We start from the raw sequence: 27,925 nt of genomic DNA on the forward strand, positions 1-27,925 counted from the left end.
CACTTTATGTTCCTACTGTACCTTGTTGACTCTGCTATGTCCTTCTTTGTTGCTACTTTGTAAGCAATTTAGGGGAAGAGATACAGCTCAGGGCCTTTGCTTATGAGAACTGCTCTGGTTCAACAACCTTTGATTTGGCTGGTTGGGGGAGTACTGGGGTTCAACCTCCATCATTTCTAAAAAGAGGCAGAGACTGGCACAGGATCTAACAGTCAGTCAGTGGCCAAAGCAGGGTCAAGTACCAAGTGTATCATGGCTTCTGTCAGTCCAGCTGTGGCCAATAATCCAGGCCATATCACTCCATCAGAAGGGATTCTCTGTAGAATACACCACGTCCTGCCTCCCCCAGTCTGAAGTTCCTGGGCAAGGGAGATGCCCTTGCCCTGATTTGAGTTAGCCTGGTCAGGAACTATGAGATCCAAGGGCAAAAAAGAGTGGGGGGGGGGCGGACTACTGTAGCCACGGGAGCCTAGGCCCTTCAATCTTGGTTTAAGTCTCAATTCTCTCTCAGTTTCCCTACAAGTAGATTGCACCAGTACATATTTTTTAGGTGTCACCTCAGCCAGGCTCTAGTCCCCAGTGAGCCCATCAAATACAACTCTAGGCATTGCTATGAAGGTATTTTGTAATTATGGTTAGCATCTATAATCAATTGACTTTAAGCAAAAGAGATTGCCCTCAATAAGCTGGTGGACCATGACCAATCATATGAAGTTGTTAAATACAAAAGCTGAGGTTTCCCTAAGGAAGAGGAAATCCTACCTCAGGATTTCAGTTTCCATTCCTACCAAAGTTTACAGCTTGTTCTACAGATTTCAGACCCACTGTCACGTGCGTCAATTGTTTTACATCTATCTGTATATGCTTATGCATCTAGGCATACATACATCCTGTTAGTTCCATTTCCTCCGATTGATACAACTACCAACGGTCAAGGCTGGGCTCCAGGGAACAATTCCAGACCTCCTGAGGGAAGGGGAGGCTATCTGTAAAAGGAATCAAGCACAGCTGGGGTCAGGTGGGAAAAGGAGGAGGAAGCAGGCAGAAGAGGAAGGGAAGGAAGGAAGAGAGGGAGAAAGGAAAGGAAAAGAAAAGGGAAGGGCCAAGATCAGCTGAGGGAGGGTGGCAGGTTCAAGGGTTACCTCCCCTCCTGTCCAGTGCAGAGCTCTGACATAGGCTCTGCCTGCATTCCTAGGGGCCCAAAGAAGCTCCTCTCTTCCCACTCCAGCTGAGCAGCTGCAGTGAAACCTGAGCTTTCTGGAAAGCCACCTTAGGAGCAGAGAAGCTGAAATTTGTGTGCACTAGGATTCAGAAGTCCAAGAAGCTGGAGCCATATGTTTCTGCCCAGCCAGGATCGCCAGATTGAGCAAATAAAACTACAGGACACTAAGTAAACTTGAACTTCAGATAAACAAATCACTTTAGTGCCATTATTATGATCCATGCAATATTTGGGACATACTTACACTTAAAAATGTATTCATAATTTATCTGACATTCAAATGTAACTCAATATCTTGTATTTTATCTGGGAATCCTATGCCCTTGCATCCTCCCTATGACCTCAAGATTTAACCTTGGGTAAATCTGTCTCTTCTTTGCGTTTCATTTTCCCTGATGGTCAATGGACTAATGATCCTCTCTAGAAAGTAGCTAGATTGAGAGAGATTTATAAGTCAGCAGAGCAGAACAGTACTGGCACTACTGATTCCAAACCACATTTTCCTCTGGCTGCCAACTGGCCTTGACTCACTGGGACTTTGTGGGAACAGAAACACTGTGCCCAAGTGCATGTGGAGGCATTGCCCCTGGTGGCATAGGAACCCTCTACTTATGCCAAGCAAAGAGAATTGAGAGACTTCCTTCCCAGCCCCTGAGCCCCCTGTGCCACCCAATAGCATGCTGCCTCTCATGCATTGGGTGCCAAGGAAGGTTGGGAGGTGAGAGAGTATTTGCTATGGTGTGACTTTGAACTTGTACCTTAGTATGTTTCTAACATGTCAACCTTTACATAATTACTTCTCTATCATAATTTCCTTTGGAAATAGGCCTAAACTTGCAATCCCAATATTCTTTTTAAAATGTTGTTAGTTTTACATGGACACAATACCTTTATTTTATTTATTATTCATGTTTATGTGGCACTGAGGATGGAACCCAGTGCCTCATACATGCTAGGCAGGTACTCTGCCACTGAGTCACAACCTCAGCTCCTGCAATCCCAACATTCTGAGAAGCCTCTACTGTGTGGTGTGCTAATCTTGGGATCCTGAAGGGCAGGGTATGGAGAGAGATCTAACAAGTCTTACATGGTCTCTGCATCCAGGAGGAGGTCCATGGCCAAGTGTGTATGGTGGACTTCAGAGACCAACACTCCAATGGCAGGCTTCCAGAGGTAAAGGCCAGCAAGCTCTTCTCACTTCTATGTTAGATATCTCTGGGAAGAGGGATCTTGAGTATATCTGACTCATATGCGTGACTGTATGGTTGCAGCATGCAGAGATCTTATACAAATGAAATCTTATGCCTGAGGTACGTGCTGTCCTCCAACTTCCACTCTAAGTAAGCAGTGTGCCTTGGGGATCTCCCCATGTCAAAACAGATCAAATTTCTCCAAACCCAAGGGCAGCTGCTTCCTTCTGCTGGTCTTTTATTGACCTCCTTATGGACATTTTTGAGTTCCTAGAACATCTCGTTTTCATAAATAGTGTAGCCAAGTGCTTCTGGACACACTTCTTGCACATACGTGCACATGTGTTCTGGCCAGCAGGTGTTTAGAAGTGGTTAGAGAGGTTCTGGCATGTGGGTTGATGATTTTGAATTGTATTGACAAAACACCATCCAAGGGAACCACCAAAGTAAAGTAAATGCTTATTCCCTCACAGCCTTATCAACAGAAGACATTATGGAACTTGTTTAAAAAAACATCATTATGATGGATGAAAACTGATATCTATCTCATTGTGGCTTTAATTTACATTGCTTTAATTATGAATAAACTGGAGCAATTTTTCATTTGTTTATTGATCTTCTGTAATTCTTTCTGGTGAACTGTCTGCTGGAGGGCTTGGATCTTTATTAAAATAAGATTTGTTTTATTAACAGAGAGGGATGGGGGTGAAAGCTCTCCCTCCCTTTAAGCCATGCATCTCCAAAGGAAACATCTTTTTTCCTAAGGTGATCTTGAGCACAGCTTCCAATGGGAACAAAACACATTCATTTAATTGCATGCAAGTTTTGGCTGAAACCTAGAGGGCATCCAGCATCCCCATAGAGCAGGCATCCAACTCAACACAGGCTACTGCCTGCTTGTCTGCCAGTTTACCCTTGTGTCTGTCTGTCTCTCTACCTGCCCTCTGTCTACCTGGTCCCATATCTCCAACAATGCCTCCTGATTACTGGCCTCTTCCAGCTACTTAGCCAGCCAAGCAGTCTGCTCAGACTAGCAATGTTCTCTCCCTGTTCCCACCTCCCTAGCCAGACACAGTTGGAGGCAGCAGATGCCCAGGCTTGGGGTCAGTGCTCTACAGAGTGACTCCTGTCCCTGGTACATCTTGGTAAGGAGTTTCTTCTGCTCTGAGCCTCAGTTTCCTTTTTTCATATGGAAGGTTGAGCTTAAACTCAGTTTCAAGCTGTGTCTCATGGCTTCAAGGAGGTGTACTGAGGGCTTCCTGAGCTGTGTAGCAGACCCTAGCTTAGCCTCTCTTCATGCACAGCTATCTGCTCTTACCACTTTCTTCTATTGGGTTTCTGTTTAAGAAGTCAGACACTAGTGCGGCAGTATGTATAAACATGGCTGTATAGTCAATGTGATCCTGTATAGTCAATTGACTATACAGCCATGTTTATACATAGCTGGAAGAGGCCAGTAATCAGGAGGCATTGTTGGAGATATGGGACCAGGTAGACACGTGGGAATAATAAGAATTCATACCCCATTTGAAACAAATGTATGATATATGATATGTCAAGATCAATGTAATGTTTTGAGAAACTAATAAATTTCTAATGTTTAAAAATAAATAAATAAATAAAAGGAAGTGAGTATTTTTCTAAAAAAAAAAAAAGAAAAGAAAGAAAGAATTATAGACTATAGACTAAGCTGGATCTTAGGAATAAGTTTCCCACGATGAGAAATAAAATCAATAATAAATGTGATTTTTAAGAAAAAAAAAAAAGAAGTCATCCAAACTAAAATTCCCCAAAGCAAGTCCAATCTGGGTGTGGTGGTGCACATCTGTAATCCCAGCAGCTTGAGGGGTTGAGGCAGGAAGGTCCCAAGTCAGGGCCAGCCTCAGCAACTTAGACCCTGTCTCAAAATAAAAATTAAAATGGGCTGGGGATGTGGCCTAGTGGTTAAGAATCCTTAGGTTCAATCCCTGGTATAAAAAAAATGCAGGTCCAAAAGCTTTGGGGGACAATAATCTCCTGCTTTTAAGCCCTGCCTTTGGCCCACTCTCAGACAGCCACAGCCTCAAACCCAAGTGAGTTAGCCCACCATCTGGATCCTGCAGGCAGCTAGGAGCTTCCTTTCAGCTGGTTAATGAAGCTTGTGGACCTATAAACAATTCTCCTTCCTGCTCCTGGAAGCAGCTGGTACTGAGGTCATCCCTGGAGTCCCAGGGCCCCCACCCCTGCCAGAAAGGAAGGGGAAGGGGGACTAGCATAGCCTTAACAAGACAGGAAGGACAGACAGAGGAACATGGGGTCAAGTTGCAGGGACTGTAGCTGACCCAGGGAAGGAAGGCCACCTTGTGAATACAGGGAGGGAAATAAAAGTGACAGAGTCACATAGAGCAGCCATTAGGATGTCCCTGATTTCCATGGAGACAAGGTCACCTTGATTTATAGTTTTCTGTCTCCATATGTGGGCTCCTCTCATTCAGTATGGCTATTCTGAATCAAGACTTCACCAAGCCTTAATCATAATTAACACAACAATGAGACTGCTAGGTACTAGGGATAATGACAAAGTCTCTTTCCCCACAGAGTTTGTATTCTAGTTGGCAGTTAAAGCCAAGCAGACAGGAAGGAAGTCCATGGGTCTGTGGAGACAGTAGTAAGGCTTTGTGTGGTGGTCACGTCTGCTTCTTTTAGAATCTGGCAGGTATTTGCTGGGACTTTGTCAACCTAAGGAGGAGAGGCCAAAGGAACACTTGGTCCAACCACTGTCCTTGGTCCCTGTAACATTTCACTGCACACCTCTAAGAACATCTGGCTAGCTCTCTTGGAGGCAAGGGTTAATAGAAATATCTTCTCTGCCTGGGACAGAGGCCCTGGTATTTGGCTTATACCCCAGCAGGGGGGACAAAGTTGCCAGTTCTGAAGTTGTTAAGTGGCTCCCAGGTCTTCAGGGCTTATGACCAGAGGCAATTCTGCTGCATCTCTGGGGCCCTTCAGAATAGCACTTAAGGAGTCCTCCTGGGGAGGGGGTTGTTTCAGCCACACCAGAGGAGCCATCAAGGCTAGGGCAATGGTTGCTGGTACACTGCCCCGGGGTAACCCAGGGACAAAGAGGAGCCCTGAGAATATGAGGCTAGGAGACAAGATCACCTCCTAGAGTAACCAGCTGTTTGCTACTTTTTCTTTCTCCTCCTTTCATTTCTGCTGGCCCAAGAATCCTTCCCCCAAAAGCTGGGAGCAGATCCAGAGACCAGAAAGGCTTCAGTCACCTGCTTATATACAGTACCCCAGCATCTAAATCCCCTGAGAGATGAGGGCACTTAGCCACAAAATCTAAGGTACTGTTGGAGCCAGTGGAGAAAAACTTCTTCCCTGAATCCCGGGAAGGGAGTTGGAAGGTGACCTTGCAGAATCCTGGGCCTTGGCCACATGTGGTGACTCCTCAGATGGAAATGCATCTGCTTTTAATTGTTTCCATGGCCAGTGACTGAAATGTGATGTGTATGTGAAAATCAGGATAATCAGAGGCCACAGGAAAATAGCCAACAATGATGAGGAGGTGGAAAAAGTGGTACAAAGTCTCAGACACTGACCAGCTCAAAAATGTAAACAGCAGCTGCCCCCGCTGAGCTGGAAAAAGAAGTTGGAGGAGAGGAGAAAAGAAAGCCCAAGGTGAGAAATGTAGCTGGGAGTGAGGGTAAAGTGGGCCAGATTGCCCCAGCTCACTGATTGGGCAGCAAACCAAGGTCATTGTATGAATGAACAATCCAGGTTCTTTGCTAGGCTCACAGGAAGACTCAGGGAGGAGCTGGCTCAAGAAAGTTTAAGCAAATGTGTCTCGAATCCACTCTACTCTGGCCTGCCCTTCACTCTTGGAAGACAGACTCCAGCAGACAGTTTGTATCTGAACACCCTGCTGGCAAACAGTGTGCATCAGGGATGGGGGGGGGGGGTGCACCAGAACCCCAATTTGGCCATCCATCATTCTTAGCTATTGGTTTAACTCCCATATCCTTGCTTATTAGCTGTGTGACTTTTAGTGTCTTGGCCTCTCTGTGTTGCTATGATCCTGTCTCAAAAAGGTAGATAAGTGGTCATGGAATGTGAAGCACTTGGTTCCTGGAACAGAGTTAGGGCTTGAAGCACGTGAACTGCTTAGGATTTTTACATAGTACACAAGACCTTCTTTCTGGTTACAAAGGATAGCCTGTCTGTTCGCCCATGTGACAGTCCTTTCTCAGTCCCTGAAAGTGTCATCTTCACCCTGCACACTGTCTCCAGTTTTCCACCTCCAGACATCCTGCCACTCATTCTAGTCTGGGTTTCTCAACAATTCAGCTGATACTAACCTTTGCCAACCAAACAACTCTTCTTTGGTATCCAGGATGCCCCACTTTCACAGCCCCTCCGTGCTTATCTGGCTTGTTTCCTGGGCCCTTGGGCCCATACTCATACATACTCATACTCTATGGTCGTTTCTGGTAACATGTTCAACTCTGGTCTTTCCTGCTCCAGCCTAGGTTTTTCTTCTCAGCTCTCCTCAAACACCCTCCACACAACATGCCTGACATGTCCCAAAACAAACCTGAGGTCTTTTACTCCCCTCAATCTGCTCCCCCTCTATAGTGATCCTTCCTACCAAATGGCCACACCATCTACCCCACTGCCTAAATCCCCTGTATCTCCTGTCAGTCCCAGGACCCTGAGGCATCAATACTGACTGGCCCACCCACTTGGGCTCCTGTGATTTAGTGCAACCACCCTGCTATGGAATGTTGCCCAGTCTCTAATTTTATAGCACAAAATTAGAAATTGAATGGTGAAATTGAATCAATCATAGTTTGAGTTCTTCAGAAAAATTGTTGAAAGTCACTGTTATTAGAGCTTCTGGTCTTGTGATGATTCCCCCAAACAACATATTTTATCTATAAAAATAATCTGAGTGGTACAAACATTTTGTCTATTTTTTTCTGGCACTGGGATGTCACAGCACCTTCCATAGAGGGACCCTGGGGAAACCATCCTGAAGCTTACTTCCACTCTCCCAACCCTACTGACCCTATGAGGACCTTTGACAATTGTCTCAGGTCCTTCCAGCTATGGTACGGATGAAGCTTTATTAGAGCCTGGTTTGAGACTGGCAAGGTGCCTGTCTTTGCCAGCATCTCAGTGAAGCCATTCTGTCCACCCCTGTCAGTTTTGCAGAGTGCATAAGATATACAAAGTTTGGGGGATATGACACTAAAACAGCCCCTGCCATAAATGGTGTTCTAGGTTGAATAATTGTGCTCCCCCCAAGAAATTATATGTTGAAGTCTAGTGTTTGGATCTATATTTTTTTTGTACCTGGGATTGAACTCAGGCACTTGAACACTAGGACACTGAACCATATCCCTAGCCCAATTTTGTATTTTATTTAGACACAAGGTCTCACTAAGTTGCTTAATGCCTCACTTTTGCAGAAGCACATCCCACTGTCCATTCATTGCCCTCAAGCCCATTTGCTATGGCAGTTTTGCCATAGGCAGAATGAGCAGAGAGGGAAAGGGTGAGAAGAGGGTCTTCACCTTTCCTAAGCCTACTCCTAAAGCAAAGGCTTTGCTTATTCATTCCCTGTCTCTGCTTCCCTACTATCACTTCATTAAGATCCTGACCCTGATTTGTCTTCACCCTCAAGATATAAGCAATCAAAGTATATTGGTTCTGGAACCTGTGGCCTCATGGTATAGTGGTAGATAAGAAGGAGATGATCAATGCCTTGGTTGCTGTCCCAAGGGAGACTTTGGAAGCCAGGAGCCTCATTATCTATTAGCTTCCTTGCATGGGCTAGCCTGTAACCCTAAGTCACCACCTAGAACACTAGTATCTGGAAAAAGAGACCTAGGTTTAAAATCTGCATTCACAATCTGACCCAATCTGTGTGCTGGGGTACAGTTGATGGGCCTTCATTTGACTTCTCATTATCTTCAGAAGGTTGGCTTCACTCAACTAAGCCAGTCTGAGATAAGAATGAAACCCAAGGTCTCCAGCTGCCATTTCTGGCATTTAGCCTCTACATACAATTGTCTATGTGGCCCCATAATCCATTACCTTTGTTTTACTGCTGCCAGGGCCTGCCCCATTAAAGGGCAGCTTGCTGTCATTGCTGGGAAGGCTGGGAATGTGGCAGAGTGCTTGATTAACATGCATGAGACCCTGGGTTTGATCCTCAGTACCAAAAATACTATCTCCAATAACTTCCATTACTGGGGGTTGGCACAACCCCATGGCTTTATCTTGCTACACACCAATGGCTGGCAGTCTTTGGGGCAAGACCAGATTCCTTTCATATGGATGCTGAGATATCATTGCCCTCTGAGTTGTCCCTGGCCCTTGCCATCCTCAGAACTCAGGAACCAGCCGGGGGAAAAGCCTAAGTACTGTGTCCCATCCACAAAGGACAAAGGAAGACTCCTTCCCACCCCTCCTCCAGCATCTTTCTAGCAAGGGACAACTCTGTTAGTAAACAATGACAAAGTAACAAGGAAGTTGTCAATCAAGATCTGTGACAGATCTTACTAACTTCATCCCAGGGGCGATGGGGAAGATCATTGGACAAAACATGGGGACAAGGTATGGGACCTGGAGCACCTTTGCTTCCTTCTCCTAAACTGTTTTCTGCTATGTCATCATCTACAATCTATCTTTTGGAAAACCACACTTGCCTGCCAGCCATCCATACTCTATGGAAGTTTGGAAGTCATCAGCGATACAAGATGGACCAGGAGAAGATGCAAGTGGATGTTGTTTGCTCTTTATTTTTATTCTTTATCTTCTTGTACAGAAAGAGACAAAAGTTAACAGCAAAGCTCGACAATCATAAAAAGCAAGAAAGCGAGAGCAATAGAGGTCAGAAGCAAGTTTGTTCGTTGCCCCCAGGATCTAATAAAATCCTGACATATTACTGAATACACAGATTTCCCAGCTGACATAGGTCAACACATGAATATGAGCACAATTTAAAGTGGTACCAAAATTAATCCATTTCACAGTAATCATTTCTATAAGCTCAGTTGCACATACCAGGGTTTCCACTGTCACAAATTCACAATTACAGAGTGAAATAGCAGGTGTGTTGAGGCCTGGGAAAGTGGCATCTGTGAAAGGAGACAGATTGGGAGGCAAAAGCAGCTAGGGTACTGGTCCCATTCTGGGTATCTGTGTTAATGCTTGGCTGGGGGCAGGAGAAGGGCAGGCACTGTTCAGCGGTCAGATAGCAGTACAGTGAAACAACTGTTGAGCGTTGAGCCCAAGGGGGTGTGCTGTTTGGATATCTTTGTGAGAGAAATTCCTGCTAGAGAGAGAGAGAGACTCACCGCCCACAGCCTGTGAAAGGAAAAGCTCCCGAAGTTTAAATATTTGGGGGCAAATGATGGGAGCAGCCAGTCTGCAAGCACAACATCTGCTTTACAGAATACTTAGAAAGACATATACTTGTGTTTAAAATTGCAGTCAAGTTCACAAACTATGTTATTCAGAGGATAAATACAAGAGTGGAGTGAAAGGCTGAAATTTCCCACAATGAAGAGAGAACAAGGGATCACCCTGCACAGAAGGAACCTTACAGACGAGAAATGCTGAACCCCAAAGCTGAAGGCACGGTGAAGGGATCCTTAATATCTTGAGCCCTTCCTTTGAAAAGGGGACTCACTTTAAACTGGATTCCTCTTACACAGAAGACCCTGGAAATTGACCAATGGGAAGTATCTTTTAAATATTTTTATGTAGCAGGAATTGCAGCTATCGTGAATTATCTCAAATTGTGATTTTCTCTAAGTTCTGAATTATAGTGGGCTTCAAATTAATGGGCTTTTACAGTAGCTGCAAGCAGTCTGATTACAGTACTTTTAAATTAGCTAATTACACTGATTAGTATTAGTAGACTTCAGTGGGGGAGTGTGTGCTTGTTTCTGAATCAGAGAAGCCCTGAAATGGAGCTTCATCCCTTGTCAAGCTGAAAAGCAGTTCAGCCTTGACCGTGAGTGGACACACAGGAGCCAGAGCATATACATTATTCTAGAAAGAGCCTTGGTGATTCAGAGAGCCTCTCTCCATCATCTTGCTCTCACTTGGACAAAAGAACAATCTAGAGGCAGTGCTTTTTTTTTTCTCATGGAATACAAGTTGGTTGTCAAAAAAATCTACTCTGGCTGGGGGCTGGGAATCTCCATGCACTTGGAGAAGGGAAGCATCTGGCTCCAACTACTTAACAAAAAGACACTTTCCTGTCCTGAATTCTGAATTCCTCCAATGGGCTACCAAAAAAAGACAATGTCCATCAAATCAGGCACATTCCTGTTTTCCAAAGCACCCTAAAGATTTCACACTAATGGCAGTGGGATTGGCAAGTAGAAAGGAGGCCTTGGCCTCCTGGGTCCAACTGCTCAGCACTGCGTCTCCCTCAGCCAGGGCACAACGCAGCTGTGCAGGGGATGTGCACGCGCCAGGCACCTGTGCACCCCACTCTTTCTCTTGTGCTTTCATTTTGAAAACCCAAGGTGATGGGCAATGGGAAAGGGACAGGATTGCAATTCTTGTTTTAAAAAGTGTTAAAAAGTTTTTGGTTGAAAATGAGTGACAGTCATATTTCAAGGAACTTTTTAAAGCCTTTTCTTTTTTAATGAAAAATATCTAAGTAACTAGCCCCACCATTCCCAAAGTCAATTGTCACACATCTTTCCACACACACACGCACACACACACAAAAAGTATCCAGGAGTACTGAGAATTCCTTCAGCTTCTGATGCCCACAGAACAGAGCCAAGGCAGGGGCACCATGCCAAAAGAGTGTGAGTGGGGGACCCACAGAGTGAAACGCCTTCATCTTCTTCCAAAGCCTTTTGTTGGGGGACAAAAAGTGATGACTTTGGGTGGGGGCTCCAACAGTTAATCTCAGTTTTCCTCACTCAGGGCCCTGTCAAGGCTGCCCAGCCCTAGGAGGGGACATTCCTTCTTTCAGACCGGATCCCTCCTGGTACAAATATAGCCGCACACCGGCTATTGTTTCAGATAAGCAATGAGAAAAGGCAACGTGCATACGTGTATACACACACACACTCATACACAAGTCCAAAAACAACAAAAATGTGGCTACTGAAGTGTTAGCATTGTATCAAATCAACATTCATACAAAGACAGTTTGAAAAGATATGTACAGGGCATTCGTAAAAGCCAAGTGTGCACCGCAAGGAGTTCTACCCACTGTGCATACTCTACAGTCTTTTTTCTTCTACTATATGCTGCAAAAACCATCCCAGAGGCTTTGGCACAACCCCACCTGGAAAAACTCTGTGAAGCACCTGAACCAGAGACCACAGGCTTTAAAGAATTGCCTCTGGCTCTCCCTGCAGTCTGTCCTCAGCCCAAGGAACACCTGCTGCCCTCCACAGGCCAGTCTCCAGGCTTCTGCTTCCTACTCTTTCTGTTGGCCACCACTCAGCCTCAAGATACTGGGCTCAATAGATGCCACGGGCAGTGGGCATTCCTTGGCATAATCCCTCTGGCTCTGGTGAGCGGAGCCTATGCCTGGTTCTCTGCTACCTGGTAGGGGGAAGGGAGACACATTGGGCTAGGTCTCTTTTCACATACTCCCAGGTCACTCTTGGGCACCTGCTTGAGAAAATCCTGGGAAAACTGGGGCTGGCCCCAGACTTTCTGGATTTCTCCAGGTCCTCCAACATGGCTGAATGGAATTGGCCCCAGTTTCCATCATTGAAAAAGTAAGGGACCTTTCAGGCCAAAAGTCCCTTCATGAGGAAGGGCAGGAGTGCAATGCTAGTGGTCCAGGGAAGGGAAAGAGGAAGGTAGGCAAGTGGGAATGCCACCTGGTCAGCATCTCTGGCATTAGAGAACACTGAGGAGAGGGCAAAGGATACAAAAAGGGTCATCTGGCTGGAGATTCCTCAGGTTGAGACTCAACATCAGAGGCAGAAAGGCCCTCAGAAAACCTTACATATTTCTAGAAGAATCCCCCTAAGGGCAAGCCTCACTGGCTCGATGGTGCTTCAAGCATTAGCTTAGTCAACCTCCTGAGGCTGTGAGGAAGAAGGAAGGATGGGAAAACATACCCACAGGATCACATTAGCCAAGCTGTCAGCCTCCTGACTTTGACCATATCCTGGGACTTTCCCCAGGACTGAATGGGGCCTCCAGAAATCATCTGTGGCCCCAAGGCAAGGCTGTATGCAGGGAATGAGTCCCGGGATGTCTGCCTTGGAGAGCTGTTTAGACAAGGAAGCTTGTTATCAGTGGGCTTTAAATTGCTGCAGTTGCCAATAGACCCTTGCTCTGCACTCTTTTGGGCCCCAAAAAATTTGCTACATTTTTTAAAGCACCACAGAGGAAAAATGATTTGGCACTGCAGCCAGGAGGATGGTGAGGAGGTGGAGAGAGATGGTATCAACAATGCCTTTTGCATGGTTACTGGCACAGTTACAAAGCAGGTCACCTTGCCCAGTTGCTGCCCAAAGCCTCACCATAAATGGACCAGCACCTAGCCATGGCAGAGCAAACCCTGGATGGGCCTTCAACCCCAGGTCATGGGCTCCCACACAAATAAATTTTGAAAAAGACACACTTTGGGATCTTCTCCTCAGGTGGGCACCATCATTAAGGAGAAATCATCAATCTGAAGTTCAAGTTCAATGCATCTATTCACAAAAAGGGAAGTATCCTAAAATTTCAAAGCCAGAGAGCTCCATGCTGAGGAGGCCAATCTCATGGGTTTAATTGTCCTGTGGATTAATCAACCACACCAGGAGAAGACTTCAGCTACAGGACCCAGCCTGCAGCCCAGTCCTTTAGGAGGGCATGAACTCTACAGGCAGGGTCAGGAGCATCAGTTTTCCCCAGGACAAAGTGCTTCTGGGCTGCAAGTGGGCTCAGGCCTATGGGTAGTGGTTTTAACAGAGCTGGTATACAGGTCTGGGGAGATCAAGCACACCAAAAAAGGGTGGCACAGTTCTTGTGGACCCCTTGGTCAATCTGCATGGAGTAGCTCTGCTACCCAGCCGCCTGCCCTGCATCCTTCACACAGACCTGGTCAGGAGGGTGGGGGTGGAGTCACAGAACTGTGCAACTGACTTCCCTAGGCCTCATAAGAATGGCCTGGGTGCTATTGTTTTGTTTGTTATTCATCTTTGTTATTACATGTTTTGTAATTACATGATTTGTTTTGTTGTTGCTAAATCCTTGTCCCATCGTTACAACGTAAGAGAGGACAGAAAGCACAGAACTATTGAGGAAGACTGGTGCTATAGGGCTGGCTTCTCTCCCTCACCTCTGGGCCCATACACAGGTCTCCAGCCAGCCCCACAGCTCCAGCCACAATCAACACAATGGACTGATTCCTTTGGCATTAAGAGAAGCCAGTCCCTGATGGGAGGACAGGACAGTGGGGGTTTGGGAGGTTTGGGAAGAGCTGGGCTCTCAGGTGTGTAGCTCTTCCCAGGGGGCTTTGCCTCATGTGTGTTCCTGACCCCCATCCTCCCCACCTGTCTCTGACAACTGACTTCCTAAAAATCCACGGTTAGGGAATTATTTGGCAACAAGGAGGCTAAGGCTGTTTTGTGGTGGCACAGTCTTTCAAAAGTTGAAAAGAAAACAGGAGGCCTCAGAAAGAGGCTTTCACACAGGCCAGAACAAGTGACCTACTACTTGTCTGCACCAGGGCTGGCAGCCACTATCTCCTCATATTTTGGGGGTGGATCACTGTAAGAGACACTGGCCTCCTCACTGCTGCCCTCCTGGGGTGCGGTCACCTCCTCGTAGGAGGGAGGAGGAGTGGCACTGGACAGCCTGGAGAGAGAGAGCTCAGGGAGGTAGAGAGTGCTCTCAAGCCGGACTGTGGCTCTGCCCCCTCGGCCAGACCCCAGCACCACCTGTTGGGTGCTCCCAGCCTCACGGTGACCAGAGGACTCTCCCTGGCTATGCACAGTGCCGCGATACACCATGACCCGGGGGAGGCTGTGCCCGGTGCGACTGGCTAGGTACCGGTTCTGAGCATAGGAGGGGTGATGACGAGTTGCTTTCTGCAGCTGGCACCTCCAGATGATGAACAAAGCGATGACAATCAGCAACGCTACTCCTAGAAGGGGCACAACCACATACATGGCATCCGAACTCTGGGAGGGGTCTCGGACTGAGTAGACAGCATTGGGGTACCCCTTCCAGAACTCCATCTGCAAAAGAAGAAGGGCTACTCACAATTGGGAAAGGTGGATGTAAGGAGATGCTCACCAAGTGCTCATGCTCCACATAGACCCCAGTGGCCTTCAGCAAGCCTCAGCTTAGGCTGGGCAGGACCTGGGGCTCTTTCCCACCATTCCTCTTCTGACTGCCCTGGAAGATCCATCAGAGAGAGGCTGTAGAATGGACCAAGCACAAAAGACAACGCTGCCATGTGAGAAGGCCCTCCCAAAATCAGGCAATGGAACTGGAAGGGCATTTGATCTGTTCCTCTCTGACCCCAGTGGATATGCTAAGCTGGGGTGGCTTTTATTCCTTGCTTCTGACCCAGCCCAGGTATCCAGGTCTGTTATTGTTGTTCCTGGGTCTACTTTTACCCCCAGAACCCAGCCCCAAGGTAGTACATGCCGTTTTCTCTTTGTTCTCAAACACCTCCTTGACTTCCTCATAGCTGCAGATCTCTTCCATGCACTCTCGCTCAATGGTGCCCTGGCGCAGCTCCTCCAGGAACTCGTTGGCACGAGGGAACCGTTTCAGGACAGAATGTGCATTCTTGGCCTCCAGAAACACTGAGGAGAGAGTGGTACTGAGGACTGCAATGGGTGTACCCAGGCTAGCTTGGGGACAGAGGCACAATTAGGGCGGGAAACAAGGCAAAACCAGCAACCACATGCCAGGCTTCCTCCACCCAGAGGGTGGGTTGCTCTTTGCAAAAGGGGTAAAAGGGATGACTGTCTACAATGCCATGCTATTCCTATCTAGACTCCAAGGGTCCTGGCAGGGTTCAAGCCCCTGTTAATACAGAGAAAAATGAGAACCAACAGAAAGAGCAGTTTATGGTGCATGGGAGCAAGAAAGAATGCAAGTTCTGAGTTCTGTAGCCATCCATGAATAAATAAACAGGATCTGCATTTACATCTTTGACACTGATGCTGGTGGGACTCACACTGGTTGGTAATCACACAGGACTCCACCAGGAAGGCATCCATTTGCCTGAACTGGCTGCCTGTGCCATCAGGTCACCTGACATGAGTAGTTTTACTTGGGACATTCTAGTACAAAGCCAGGCTGAGGAGATTAATGCATATGAACCTGAGAGTACATCCTGGAATGGAGGCGTGGGGTCTACATGGAGAGTCTAAGCATTAGTAGATCTGGCACATACCCTTCCTGAAAAACTGCCATTAAGTGGTAACCATATATATTCTAAAAGAACAAACCCAGCTACAGTTGGATGACTGGCATGACATGAGCTATGTATCCCCAAAGCTGAAGTTTTGGAGGATGAAATAAGAGGTAACATTTGCTCCTGGTGTTCACCCAGAGGTGGGACACCTCTTACTTTCCCCTTCTCTAGGCCTCATGGCCTGTCCCATTAGTGTGTTACAAAGGCCTGGTAAGTGCACATCTCCAAGTAACACATGCTCCAGAAATCAGCCTCAGGGTGAAGAGAAGCTGCTGCTCAGCCAATTGGACAAGAGCCACAGGGCCACCTAGGGAGAGGAAAGCTGAGAAGGGCTTGAAAAATGAACATGTTCTTCTCCCATGAGTCCCAAGGCAGGGCTGAAACCCATTCTGCTGGGTCAGGAGAAACTCACCTGCCATGATGCTCCCTTAGGCTTCAGTGGCTCACTCGCCTGGCAAGAGAGAAAAACAGAGTTGTGGTGAAATCACACCTTCATATCTTTGGGGAACCCCCTCCCTGCCCTGGAATGGGACACCCCACACTGACCTGGTCAAAAGATCAAGGCAGCACATCATGAGGTGCAGCACCCTCCATGCCCTCCACTCATACCTCCCGTTGTTCTCATTCTCCCTCAGGCTCTTCTCTAGAGCTTCCCAGGGACCCAACAGCCCAAAGCAAAGCTTTCAGCTATTTCCCCCAGGAACACATAAGGGTTGACCTTTTTCTTTAAAAAGGAAAACTCCTACAAGCTAAAGCTCTTTCCTTCCTCACCCCCTCAATGAATCTTTGTGCCTTCACACTGGAAAGGACCTCAGAGACAGATAAGGAAATGAAGCCCAGAGAAAAGGGGGAGGGGGAGATTGGGCAAGGTTAAGCAAATGAACCACAACAGAGACAGGACCTGAATTCAGGTCCCAGATGCCTTTAATGATAAGCACATTCCTTGAAAACCAAACTTAAGACAACAACAATCATCTCCAATGTCCTACAGTAACCATCTGCACACACCTGTTCTGCATGGTCAGATCCCCCACCTACAACACAGTCATATTCTTACAATCCCAAAACAAGATAACCTGCTCGGTTCATTTTCACCATTCAGGGAGGCAAGATAACTGGGCTGTTCTGGAAGAAGGCATCTCTCAGTCTCTTTGTGTTAAAGTCCAGTGAAGCAGAGTACCAAGAAATGGATTTAAACAATCAAAACTGAGACAAAGGGCTGCAATAGAGCTCAGGGACAGAGCACTTGCTTAGCATGTGCAAGGTCCTGTGTTCCATCCTCAACACACACATGTGCATGCAAACACACCCACACCTACACACACACACACAAACACCCCTGAGATACTAACTAGAAGAGTTGCCTCTAACATGAACTAGCATCTCACAGCCTCCTCTCATTTTCTCCTAAGGAGTTATCTGGCCAATATGTAAACCATGGGCACAGTGTACCACTCTCCTGCCCCTCCTTGCAACACACATTCCCATGCACTCATCCACCATATTCTGGAGCACTGGACAGGCCATCCACATCTGGGAGCAATCATCCCCACTGTTCCCCTCCCCAAGCAGAAGCTCATGTTTTATGACTAACGGGATGCAAGACATGTGAGCTGTGTAACCCATTATGCTACCCTTTTTGCCTAGGCTGCCAGGGAGTTCAGTGTTAACACTGATAGTCCAGCACATGCGCCCTGGGGCCCCAGCTGTTAGGCACATATGCTTCTCTCCTAAAAGTTGGTGTGGTTTTCTATTTATGTTTCCAGAATCCTATTGTACATTTACACTGTGGTTTCTAATCCTCTTGGCAAAAAGGTAGGACAGAAAGCATGGATAAATTCACAATGAAAGAAAAAACAACAAATCAAACATCCATCTGTGGTATCACCATTTCAAGGGGCTTTCTCTATTGAATCTTGCAACAATCTCACCAAAGACTCTTGACATATGAATGTGAATTTGCCAAAACATGGGCCTACCATTTTGTGATAGTTGTCACTTAATGTTTATAATGGTAAAGATGGGACATTATCTCAAAATTCTGCCTTCATTATGGATATCCAAAGCCCATGTCTTGAGGTGTGGGGCTATCAAGCCTGACAGCAAGGTCTTTTGGTTGAAGGAAAATGGAACCGTTGTGTCAGTGTTTGAAAAGAATGAGCAAAGGCTTCACTAATAAGGGAAGAAAGAAAAATATGCTTCATTGCTTATGGAAGGGAACTGCGATGTTTTTAATTTTTTTTTACATGGAAAAATTACATAATAGCATACATACAGCCAGCTACCTTTTGTCCCAAACACATAGACTTTGGTACATGCACACCCACACATATCACGGACCCAAGTGTAGGTTATTCTGGCACCTGCAGAAGTCATTAGTTCATTTCTAAGCTTCAAAGGAGCCAAGATCTCCCCAAAACAGCTCACATGGCATTGCCCACTGCATTAGCAATTCTGTAGCCACCATCACTGCTGCTGCTGCCTGCCATGAGGCCTCCTCCCCCTCCCTCCCCAAAATTTAGCGCCTGCTTCTTCCCCTATAAATACACCATCAATAGGCAGTTACTATGGCAACAGTGAAGAAGCGCGAGGGCTCCACGACAGAGAATGCTGCTGCAGTCACGCATGTATATGTCCCTCCTGCCCCTGGTGGATACTGTAAAGCTGATTGTAGGCTGAAGGAATTTTTAACCCACTCCCCACAGGAACACAGCTGAATCCTGACAGCCTGGAAAGGAAGGAAGGCACGGAGCTGGCCACCACAAAGACCCTCCTTAACCCCACCCCAGGCCAAAGCCTGTGAATCACAGCGCTCTGGGACACACAGCTCCTAAAGTCCCTTACATGGGGACTGGTGGCCACCAGAGCACCTGGTGTCCAAAGACATGGCCTCAAAACACTTCTCCAAATCTTAGCCCTATTGATTTCCACCACTCAGAACTGATCGGCAGGAAAGGGTTCTGTGATTTCCAAATCTCATGACTCATCGACCCACCCAGTGACACGGCAACTCCCAAATTATACTGAAACTCAAACTCTGGGGCCCCCGTGTCCCCTAGCACTCATGCCATCCGTGAAAGTGCCTGTCCTCGCCCACCTTTGCCCGACACCAACACCTTGGCCAATAACTACTGCTTCTGGCCCAGCAACACTCTTCTCCCGGGTCTGCTTGAGACCTCAAACGCCTTGGCCGACAGGGCCTCCAGATCCTCCCCCCTCCCCAACAGTGCCCCATGCCCAGCTCAGTGGCCCTGGACACGGAACCGTGCCCTCGGGGATGGGGCACCCAACCCAAACGGCCTCACCGTTCTCCGGGCCCAGGAGGCGGCCGCCCTGTTTGCGCACGCAGCCCGCCACCTCGCTGCTGCGCCTCTTCCAGCAGGGCCCCTGTCCCCGCCCACCTGCTCCCCGTCGGCCAAGCCCCCCAGCCCAGCCCAGCCCTCTCCTCCCTCTGTCCCTCCCAGCCCCGCTGCCCTCCCGCCGCCCCAGGCGCCCGTAGCCCTCCCGGCCAGGGCCAAAGTGCGCCTGGAGCCCCGCCCCTCGCAGCCAGGCACCCAGGCCCTGCCCATTACCTCAATACCCCCCTGCCTGCCCCTGATCTCCTCTGGGGTCTCCGCCGCTGCCCGCCCCCCACACCCCGCCGTGCCAGGTCTGCCCTCGCGCCCCGATCCTCGCGCGCCACCCTCGAACGCCACGACCGCTGTGCCCCGAACGCCAGGCCGCGATCGTCGCGCTGCACAGCGCACCAGGCCGCCAGGCCAGGAGAGGAAGGAGGGGTGGGGGCGACCAGAGCGGGCAGAGGGTTTAGGGCGGGAGGGCCGGCAAGCTGGGCCAGAGGGGCGGCGGCGCGCACCGATCACCGCGCGCCCGCGCCCCACTCCGCCGGCGCCGCCCCTGCCCCCGCCCGTGCCGCCGGGGGGCGGGGCCTGGCCAATGGGCCTGGGGCTCTCTGAGGACCCTCAGACACTTCACTGGACAAGTTGTGACCCAGGGCGTGGGCCCTCGGAAGACCTAGTGCAGCTGCGGGCTCTGGCGGCCGCACCCAAGGCCCGAGAGCCAGGCGTCCCTGAGCAGCCCAACCCCCTCCTGTCCCCCACCCGTGCTCACCTGCCATTCTGGCTGGCCTAGCTCTGGGTGCCGGCCCAGAAGTGAGGGGCTAGTGCTAGCAGCCCGGCCCACTTTGCTGGGATTCCACTGAGCCCACAGAAGAAAGGCTAAGTCGAGGCCAGGTTTGGCCAGTGACTAAGTGACCTTGGCTTCCTCTCTTACCCACTACCACACCCTGACCCTGGACAACAGGTTTCTCTGCAGTAAAATCTGAGAAATGGGGAGAATCCAGCTGCCTCCCTCTCAAGGATGAAGCTAGATGAAGGAAAAAACCTTAAGGTGCCAAAAGGGGAGAGTAAGGAATTTTCTGGGCCAGCAAGGAGCACCAGGTTGGGGAAGGGGCTCCACAGGCTGCCCTGTGGGAGGTTCAGCAAGATAGGACAGGACACTAGTAGCATAGGGATGACACTAGTCCAGGAAAAAGAGCAGGACAAGATGGTTAGGAGGGACCTAAAGATCTGGGTGGTAAAACCTTTGCAGTGGGTGGGTCCCGTTGTGCCCCGCTAGGTATGGGACTCTTTTTTGATCTTTGCACCTCTGAAGTGGAGACCAGCAATGGAGTTGTCAAATGGGAATGAGTCTGAGACACTCATGAAACTATTCCCGCCCAGATCCCAGGCAGAGAAATAGCAACTGCCTTGCCAGGTGAAGGGGAGAGGAAGGCCTCCATCACTGCAGGGCCTCCTCCTCTCCAGCTCTCAGGACTTGCTTAAAGCTACCTTGGCCAGATCTGGCTCCCCCACTGCCCCTGAACCTACCCTTCTCTCTTCCCTCTTCCACTGCATTGGCACTTTTGTCTCTACTCCAGCCCCCTATTCTGAATCCTTCCCTGGCTTGGTTCCTGTTCCTAGGCTGCAAGAGTCTTCCTTGCCAAAGACAGACCTGTGAGCCTTCCTCCATTGAAGGCCAGGAAAGCCATGTCCCTGGGGCCTACAAGGCAGGTTCTGCAGAGATAAACAAGATCAACTGAGGATGCGAATGTATATATTCTCAAAGGACTGGATAGAGAAACCCTGTTTCAAGGAGAGAGCTGGGCCATGGTTGTTGGTAGAAACAAATGTAAGCTCTTTGGGAACTAATCTGAGCCTCATAGGCCACCAACACATTCCCATCCCGATCTTAACAACCACAGACCCATGTACAAGCGACTGTTGTAAAGGTATTGCTTCCAGTGTGCACTCACAGCTGTATAGGTCCTGCTCTCCCCCCAGCACTGCACTTGAGCTTCTGGCTCTAATAACACCAGCCTATTTCTAGTTCCTTGTCTGCTTTGAATGCCTTTCCTCCCACAGTCGGCCTGGGGCACTTGCATTCATTCTTCCCACACAGTGCAGATGACATCTGTGCTATGAGGTCTTGTAAGGTCCCACCCAAGTTGACCATTCCATTCTCAGCACTGTGTGCAGTGAAGATAAATGTGGGGGCTTTTCTGTGCATCAAGGGAGTGGAAGGACAAAAAGCAATAACTGCGGGTTGGGCTGCCTGCTGCACCCCTTGGCAGGACTGCATATTGGCTCTGTGATCTTTAGCAAATGACTTTGGCTCTCTGCATCTCAGTTTCCTTATTTGCCAAATGGGAATAATGCTATTAGTACCAGCCTCAAAAGTTTAAGAGGGTAAATGAAATAATCACTTAGATGGTGTATGCCTGGTGTTTATATGTGAGTGGAAAACATGTCAGCTTTGTCTCATTCAGCCACATTCTGTTCATTAGGTGGCTTGTTAAAGTTGTGCATTTGTCTCCTCTCTCTTAGGAACAGGGACCTTGTGTCTTTCTATGTCCCTAACATACAGCACAAAGCCTTCTCCACACCTTGTAGGGCTGAGGCAGGAGGTGCTGGGCTGAAGTGATGAGTGCCACTGAATGTCAGCCTTCAACTCACTACCATGATGTTGTCCCCAACACTAAGGGTAGCTTTGGCCCTTGCTTCCTCCCTGTGGAGAACCTGAGTCTTGGGGTATCAACACTGTCCAGGCATTCTGACTTCCTTGAAGGACTTTCTTGCTTCCCTTACAATGGCTCCAAAAATTCCTAGAAAATGGCAAGGCAGGGTGGGTGTCCTCCCTCCCTCTCTTCCTTTGCATGATTTTAGATGTTGCTCTGAATAGTATCCCCTTGAACCATAGGGAAAGGACTTAGCCATTGGCTCCATAGATGGGCCAGGAAATGTTCAGTTTGGTGCCTTCAAGGTGTTTTCCTTTGCCAGCCAAAGTGCATTGCTTTAGCCCCCCTTAATCTGCTGGCATATGTCAGATCCTTACTGCTATGGTTTAGACATGAGTTATCCCCTGAAAGTTCATGTGAGACAATTCAGGAATGTTCAGTGTGACATTATTAGATTATTAGAGTTGTGGGCTGATTGGTGGCTTAATTCACTTGAATGGATTAGCTTAGTGGTAACTCTAAGTAGGGTGTGGATGCAGGAGGTAGGTTACCTGAAGCCTGTATTTGGGTTAATATTTTGTCGTTGGAAAGTGGAGCTCCCTTTGCTTCCTGGTTGTCATGTCCTGAGCTGCCTCCCTCCCCCACGTCCTTTCACCATGATGTTCTGCCTCACCTCAGGCCCACAGCTATGGAGTCAGCCAGTTGTGGACTGAACCTCTGAAACTGAGAGCCAAAATCAACTTTTTTTTCCCTCCAAGTTGTTCTTGTCAGGTCTTTTGGTCACAGTGGGGAAAAGCTGCCTAGAACACATTCACTATATAAAGACTAGAGAGCTACACTGCTCTTCCTGGAACCCTTTACTCCCTTTGCTCACCTCCATCACACCCGTGCCCTTCTTTGCCCTTCTCTTGCCCTGCATCACTGATCTCTTCAAACATAGCTTAGAACATCTAAATCATCTAACTCATGTGTTGGAGTTGTAGGAAGACACAGCTCTGAAAGAGTTTAGAGTGATTGCTAATTTTTTAAAAGGCAAAAAACAGATGTTAATTCAGCAAAAATTCTCAAGAGAGTACAAGAGGACAGACTTTCAACCCTGAATTTGATCTAGCATCTAACTTGTCTCTATTTCTGATCCATATTCCATTCAGTAGAGCTGGCTTCCTGGGTGTGTGACCAGCATTGTCAGGCAGGACTGTGTGTTTAGAAGGGCTCTCCCCACTTGGTTTGGTGCTCTGCTGTCATCATCTTCAAATTCTTAATATTTGTTGAACAAAAGGTCTTCATTTTCATTTGTGTCAGCCCTACAAAGTTATGTAGGTGATGGTACCCATTGATGACATTCTTGCTGTCCCTGATTCTTTCCCAGGGGATAAGGTTGGCCATCACCCACCACTTCTCTGACTCCTTCCCTCCTTATCTCTGCAAGCCTTGGTCAGTTCCTCCTTTCCTCATCCCTCAACTCCACCAAGTCCATCACCTTCTTCCACTTTGCCTCTCTACTACCCCATCTTTACACCTTATCCTCTGCTTGAGATGAGTGCCCTCTTACAGCCTCATTCACTCCCAGATCTTCACTCTTCCTGATACTCATCCATTTTATAATTGAACACTACTCTGCACTCTACAGCCCCTAGCTTCTTATGTCCTTACCAAGCCTCACTTCATCCTTGAGCCTAAACATCCATCTTTAACCCATAAGAGACTCACTCTGTGTCTGCCCACTGATCAGACAATTAACCAGGCTATGAGCTGAATTATATCCCCCTCTCCAAATTCATATATTGATGTCCTAATCCCCAGTACCTCACAATGTGACTATATTTATAGATAGGATCTTTAAAAAGGGAACTAAGGTAAAATGAGGTCTTTAAGGTGGACCCTAATTTTGTGAGGCTGGAGTCCTGATAAGAAGGGTTGGTTAGTACACTGGTACACACAGAGGATGCCCATGTGACATTTCAGAGGAAGACAGATAGACATTTGTAAGCCAAGGATAGGTGGAACCAATCCTGCCAACAACTTCATCTCCAACTTCCAGCCTCCAGAACTGTGAAATAATATAATTCTCTTCTGTGAGCCATGCAGCCCATGTTATTTTGCTAAGTCAGTTGAAGCCAACTCATAATCAGGTATTTACTCAATGGTATTATGTGCCAGGCATTTTTCTAGAACTCAGGATTACAGAAAATAACAAACCATAACACAATCCTATCCTCATGGATATTAGTAAAAAAAACCTAAGAAGTCAAAGATGTTGGATGGTGGATGATGACCAGTACTATGGAGAAAAATGGAGCAGAGGTTTAAGATAAGGTGGTCAAGGAAGGCCCCTGAGAACATGGCTTTTGTAGCAAGACCTGAAGGAGGTGAGGGGCCATCCTATTCCTGATCCAGAGATCTACAAGTGTAAAAGCTCCAGAAGTGAAGCATGTCTGCTTGTTCTAGGATGAAGCAGGGGCTGCTATGCTGAAGAGGATCAAGTGGGAGGAGGCTGGAAAGGAAGGAGGTCAGCCAGCTGGAGATGGCAACAAAGAGTAGATAAGGCAAAGCCCTAGAGCCATTTTAACAATGGCTATAGGAAATATTACAATGATATGGGAAAACATTGAGGGTTCTGAATCAAGGGCATCATGATATTGTTCTATTTTATATAAGTTATCAATCTGGTTGCTTTATGAGAATAGATAGCAAGTGTGGAAGCTGGGAGTCTATCTGAGGGATTATTTAAATAACATAGGTTAGAAATGACCGTGGCTTACACAGGTTTTTAGAAATACGCCAATTCTCAATGACTTTAAATGGAAGAGTCATTAGATTCTGATGACATTTTGGGGTTGGGCAAGGACAGAAAGACAGGAGTCAAGGATAGCTCTCAGGTTTTTAATTAAAGGATCAGGAAAGATGGAGTTACTTGAATTGAACCAAGAAAGACAATGGTGGAGTGGACTACTCTGAGGAGTCTCAGGTTCAGAAGGAGTATCAGGGCTAGAGAGATGATTAGAGACTAAGTAACATTTAGTTGGTATTAAAAGTAAAGAGACTGGATATCACAAGATAGTTGATGTAAAGAAAGAAAAGCAGCCCCAGGACTAAACTCTGGGAAGTTCTACATTTAGAAAGAGGATAGAGGAGGAGGCAAATGAGGCAGGGATGGAGTTAAGGGTGCAGCAGGAAGGGAGCCAACACAGAATGTGGAGGCCACTGAAGAAACTGTATCAGGATGGAGATCAAGTGAGGTGATGACAAAGACTTGGCCACTATGTTTGTCAGTGTGAAGGTCACATATATGTTTCCAGGAAAACATGGGAAACAAAGGCAGGTGAGAGTGTTTTCAGTCAAGAGTGGGAAAAGAGGAATTTGACAGAATATTGACTGAGAACTCTTTTTCAAGGAGTTTTGTTATAAAGGAAAATAGAGAAATGGGGTGGGCTATATGAGAGAATGAGATACAAGTATTTTTTAAATATGGAATAATTTGCAGCATGATAATGTTTGTATGCTAGTGAGCCAGAACAGATGGGAAATTGGTGATACAGGAGAAAGACACAGATACCCATAGGTGAGAGAGGTAGTGATGAAGCTTGGAGAAGTTGTGTTCTGGTGGCGTCTGTTTTCTTAGTGAAACAGGAAGCAAGCCATCAGCTGGGAGCTGCAGGGAGGGGTGTCTGTGCAGAGAGAAAGAAGGCTTCACACAGCGTTCTAGGCGGTGGGAGGGTGCACGTACTATGCCACTCTAGCATTCACTGAGGGTGTACTTGAGGATTAATAGCCACTGCTTTAAAGTAAAATGATTCAGCCTTTCTGTGTGGGTTTCTCCAGCCACGTGCCATTGTGTGGGCACCGACTCAGAATTGAGATTTTGCCAAGGAAATGACAGAGGGACATAGGACTTGCCTGTGGATTCAAGAGAAAATTTTTCATACGTGGAGTTTAGGCTATGTTGGGAAGGAGGGAGGACACAGCCAGACTTGGTGAAAGGCAATGAAAAGGCAGGAGGATCTTTGGTTTGAGGGTCCCAGGGGTCAAAATGTGCTTTGATACTGAAAGGAGTGAGGTAGTGATCAGGTAATAAAATGGGTTTTATTGAATGCGTAAAATGAAGGTTATGGAGGGAAGGTGTTTCTAGATGTCAACAAGGTCTACAGATGCAACCACACAGGTAGTAGGAAGGAGGACAAGAACTCTGGTAGAGAGGGCAGGGAGTAGGAAATGTGGCAGTTCATGACCTGTGTAGATACTGAAATCACTAGGAATGGACCTATTTGACCAACTCTAATAGTGACTGCATGAGCCTTCTCTCCTCCCTGACTGCTCATTCCATTCCTTGGACTCATCATGAGCTCTGAATTTCACCTCACTTTTCCTGGAGGTCACTCCACCTTTGAGCCTTAGGCCCAGCAAGAGCAACAGCCCAATGTCTCATCCCTTCCTGAGCTTACCATTTAGATTTTTTTTCATGTTGTTTTTAATTTGATGAATACAAATGTATATATTTATGATTTTCAGTATGTTATTTTGAAATATGTATATATTGGGAAATGGCTAAATCAAGCTAAGTAGCATATTCATTACCTTCCATATTTGTTGTCTATTGGGGTGAGAACACTTGAAATCTACTGTCTTAGCAATTTTTGAGTATATAATGAGTCACTCAATAATACATAGTTATTATCTCTAGTAATCATGAAGCATTGTAGATCTCCTATTCCTCTTCTCTACTGAACTTGTGTCTTTTGACCAACATTTCTCTGTTGCCCTCACCCCTGTCATCCAGCCTCAAGCAATGGTCATTCTACTTTCTGCTTCTATGATCCCCAAGATTTACATGTCAGTGAGATCAAGTGGTACTTGCCTTTCTGTGCCTGTCATATTTCACTTAACATAATATTCTTCAGTTTCATCCCTGTTTTGAATGAAAGGATAACCTTTTTAGTGACTGAATAATGTTTCATTCTATCTATATACCATGTTTGCCAAAAACAAGCCTTGGTGAGGATGTGGAGAAAAAAATAATCCTCGTGCAATATAGGTTGGATTGTAAATTAATAGTATAGAAATAGTGAAGAAGTTTCTCAAAAAATTTAAAGAAGGACTATCATATATTTCAGCAATTTCACTGCTAGGTATATACCCAAAGGAACTGAAATCAGTATGTTGAATCAATATGTGCACCTTCACTACTGATAACAGCCAAGAAGTAGAAGGCCATGAGCCTTTAATTGAGAATCTCCTAAGTGTTAGGGACAGGAGGGTGAATTAAACAAATAGGTGTCTTCCCTACTTCCATTCTGGTTGAGGGAAAAACCCAATAAACTAACAAACATGAAAAGCACTTAAGGGGCATGAAAGGGACACAGGGAATTCAAGGACACTGACCCTTACTGCATCCTGTTTCTAACCCCTCCAGATGCACCTGACCATCTCTGAGTCTTATCTATTGCTGAAGCCTCCACCAAGCTTTGTCAACAGGCTTAATCTGCTCTGCAAGTCTCACAGTGCTTAGAGGTTTACTGCCTCTAACAGACTCCCATTCCTGTCCCTCCCTTCTAGACAGAGCCCCTGTCCTCCTAATTAAGTCCAACCTTCTCCTTGACTTCTTGGTTCATACTACCCAATATGCCTACTCAGTATATGGCATCTCATAACTCTTCTCTTGCTCTTATTTTAGCTCCTATTCTAAACCACTTAAATCTCCCTCATCTTGCATCTTGTCATTATGTCAATCCAACCTCACCCCATCTGAGCCCCCGCCCACACATGGCATTCCTGATCTTCATCCATCCTCATATCTCACACCTTCCCTGCATCAGAGCACAAGCTGTGGAGCCAGATGGCCTGGGTCTGATGTCAGCCTTTCTATTTGTTAACTGTGTGCCTTGGGCAAATAACCTAACCTCTCTAGGCTTCAGTTTTATCATATGGAAAATGAAGATGATAATAAATCTCCCCTCCAAAGGTCATAGTGATGAGTGAGTGAGATAATGAAAAGTACAGAGTTGAGCGCAGAACTCTGGTTCAGTGGGCTCAGTCAAGGGGAGCTACAAGAACACAATTTCCTTGGGCAGATGGCCTGCTGCTGTGAGTACATTTGAACTGATACCTTTCATTTTAAAGGT

The 27,925-nt window shown here is 47.0% G+C and overlaps 1 protein-coding gene across 3 annotated transcripts; it reads right to left on the reverse strand.

The window, feature by feature from the left end:
• Positions 1 to 9,180: 9,180 nt before the first annotated feature.
• On the reverse strand, positions 9,181 to 19,654 carry Prrg3 (proline rich and Gla domain 3). 3 transcript variants are annotated; one of them, XM_040286788.2, is made up of 4 exons: positions 19,387 to 19,654; positions 16,227 to 16,265; positions 15,037 to 15,197; positions 9,181 to 14,621 (listed from the first exon to the last, which is right to left on the reverse strand). In XM_040286788.2, exons 2-4 carry the CDS (start codon positions 16,231 to 16,233, stop codon positions 14,094 to 14,096), a joined length of 696 nt encoding a protein of 231 aa, XP_040142722.2. In that variant the 5' UTR covers positions 16,234 to 16,265; positions 19,387 to 19,654; the 3' UTR covers positions 9,181 to 14,093. The 3 variants fall into 3 exon arrangements, with proteins under 3 accessions (XP_040142722.2, XP_013219815.2, XP_021591080.2); XM_013364361.4 differs by lacking the exon at positions 19,387 to 19,654 and adding an exon at positions 19,120 to 19,232; XM_021735405.3 differs by lacking the exon at positions 19,387 to 19,654 and adding an exon at positions 16,361 to 19,108.
• Positions 19,655 to 27,925: the final 8,271 nt, after the last annotated feature.

This window comes from Ictidomys tridecemlineatus, chromosome X (assembly GCF_052094955.1).
Source record: "Ictidomys tridecemlineatus isolate mIctTri1 chromosome X, mIctTri1.hap1, whole genome shotgun sequence".
Lineage (NCBI taxonomy): Eukaryota > Metazoa > Chordata > Mammalia > Rodentia > Sciuridae > Ictidomys > Ictidomys tridecemlineatus.

Coding starts and splice junctions, on each gene's coding strand:
- Prrg3 (XM_040286788.2), bottom strand. Junction 14,622..15,036: donor TTGAGAACAAAGAGAAAACG/GCATGTACTACC, acceptor CTTCTTTTGCAG/ATGGAGTTCTGGAAGGGGTA.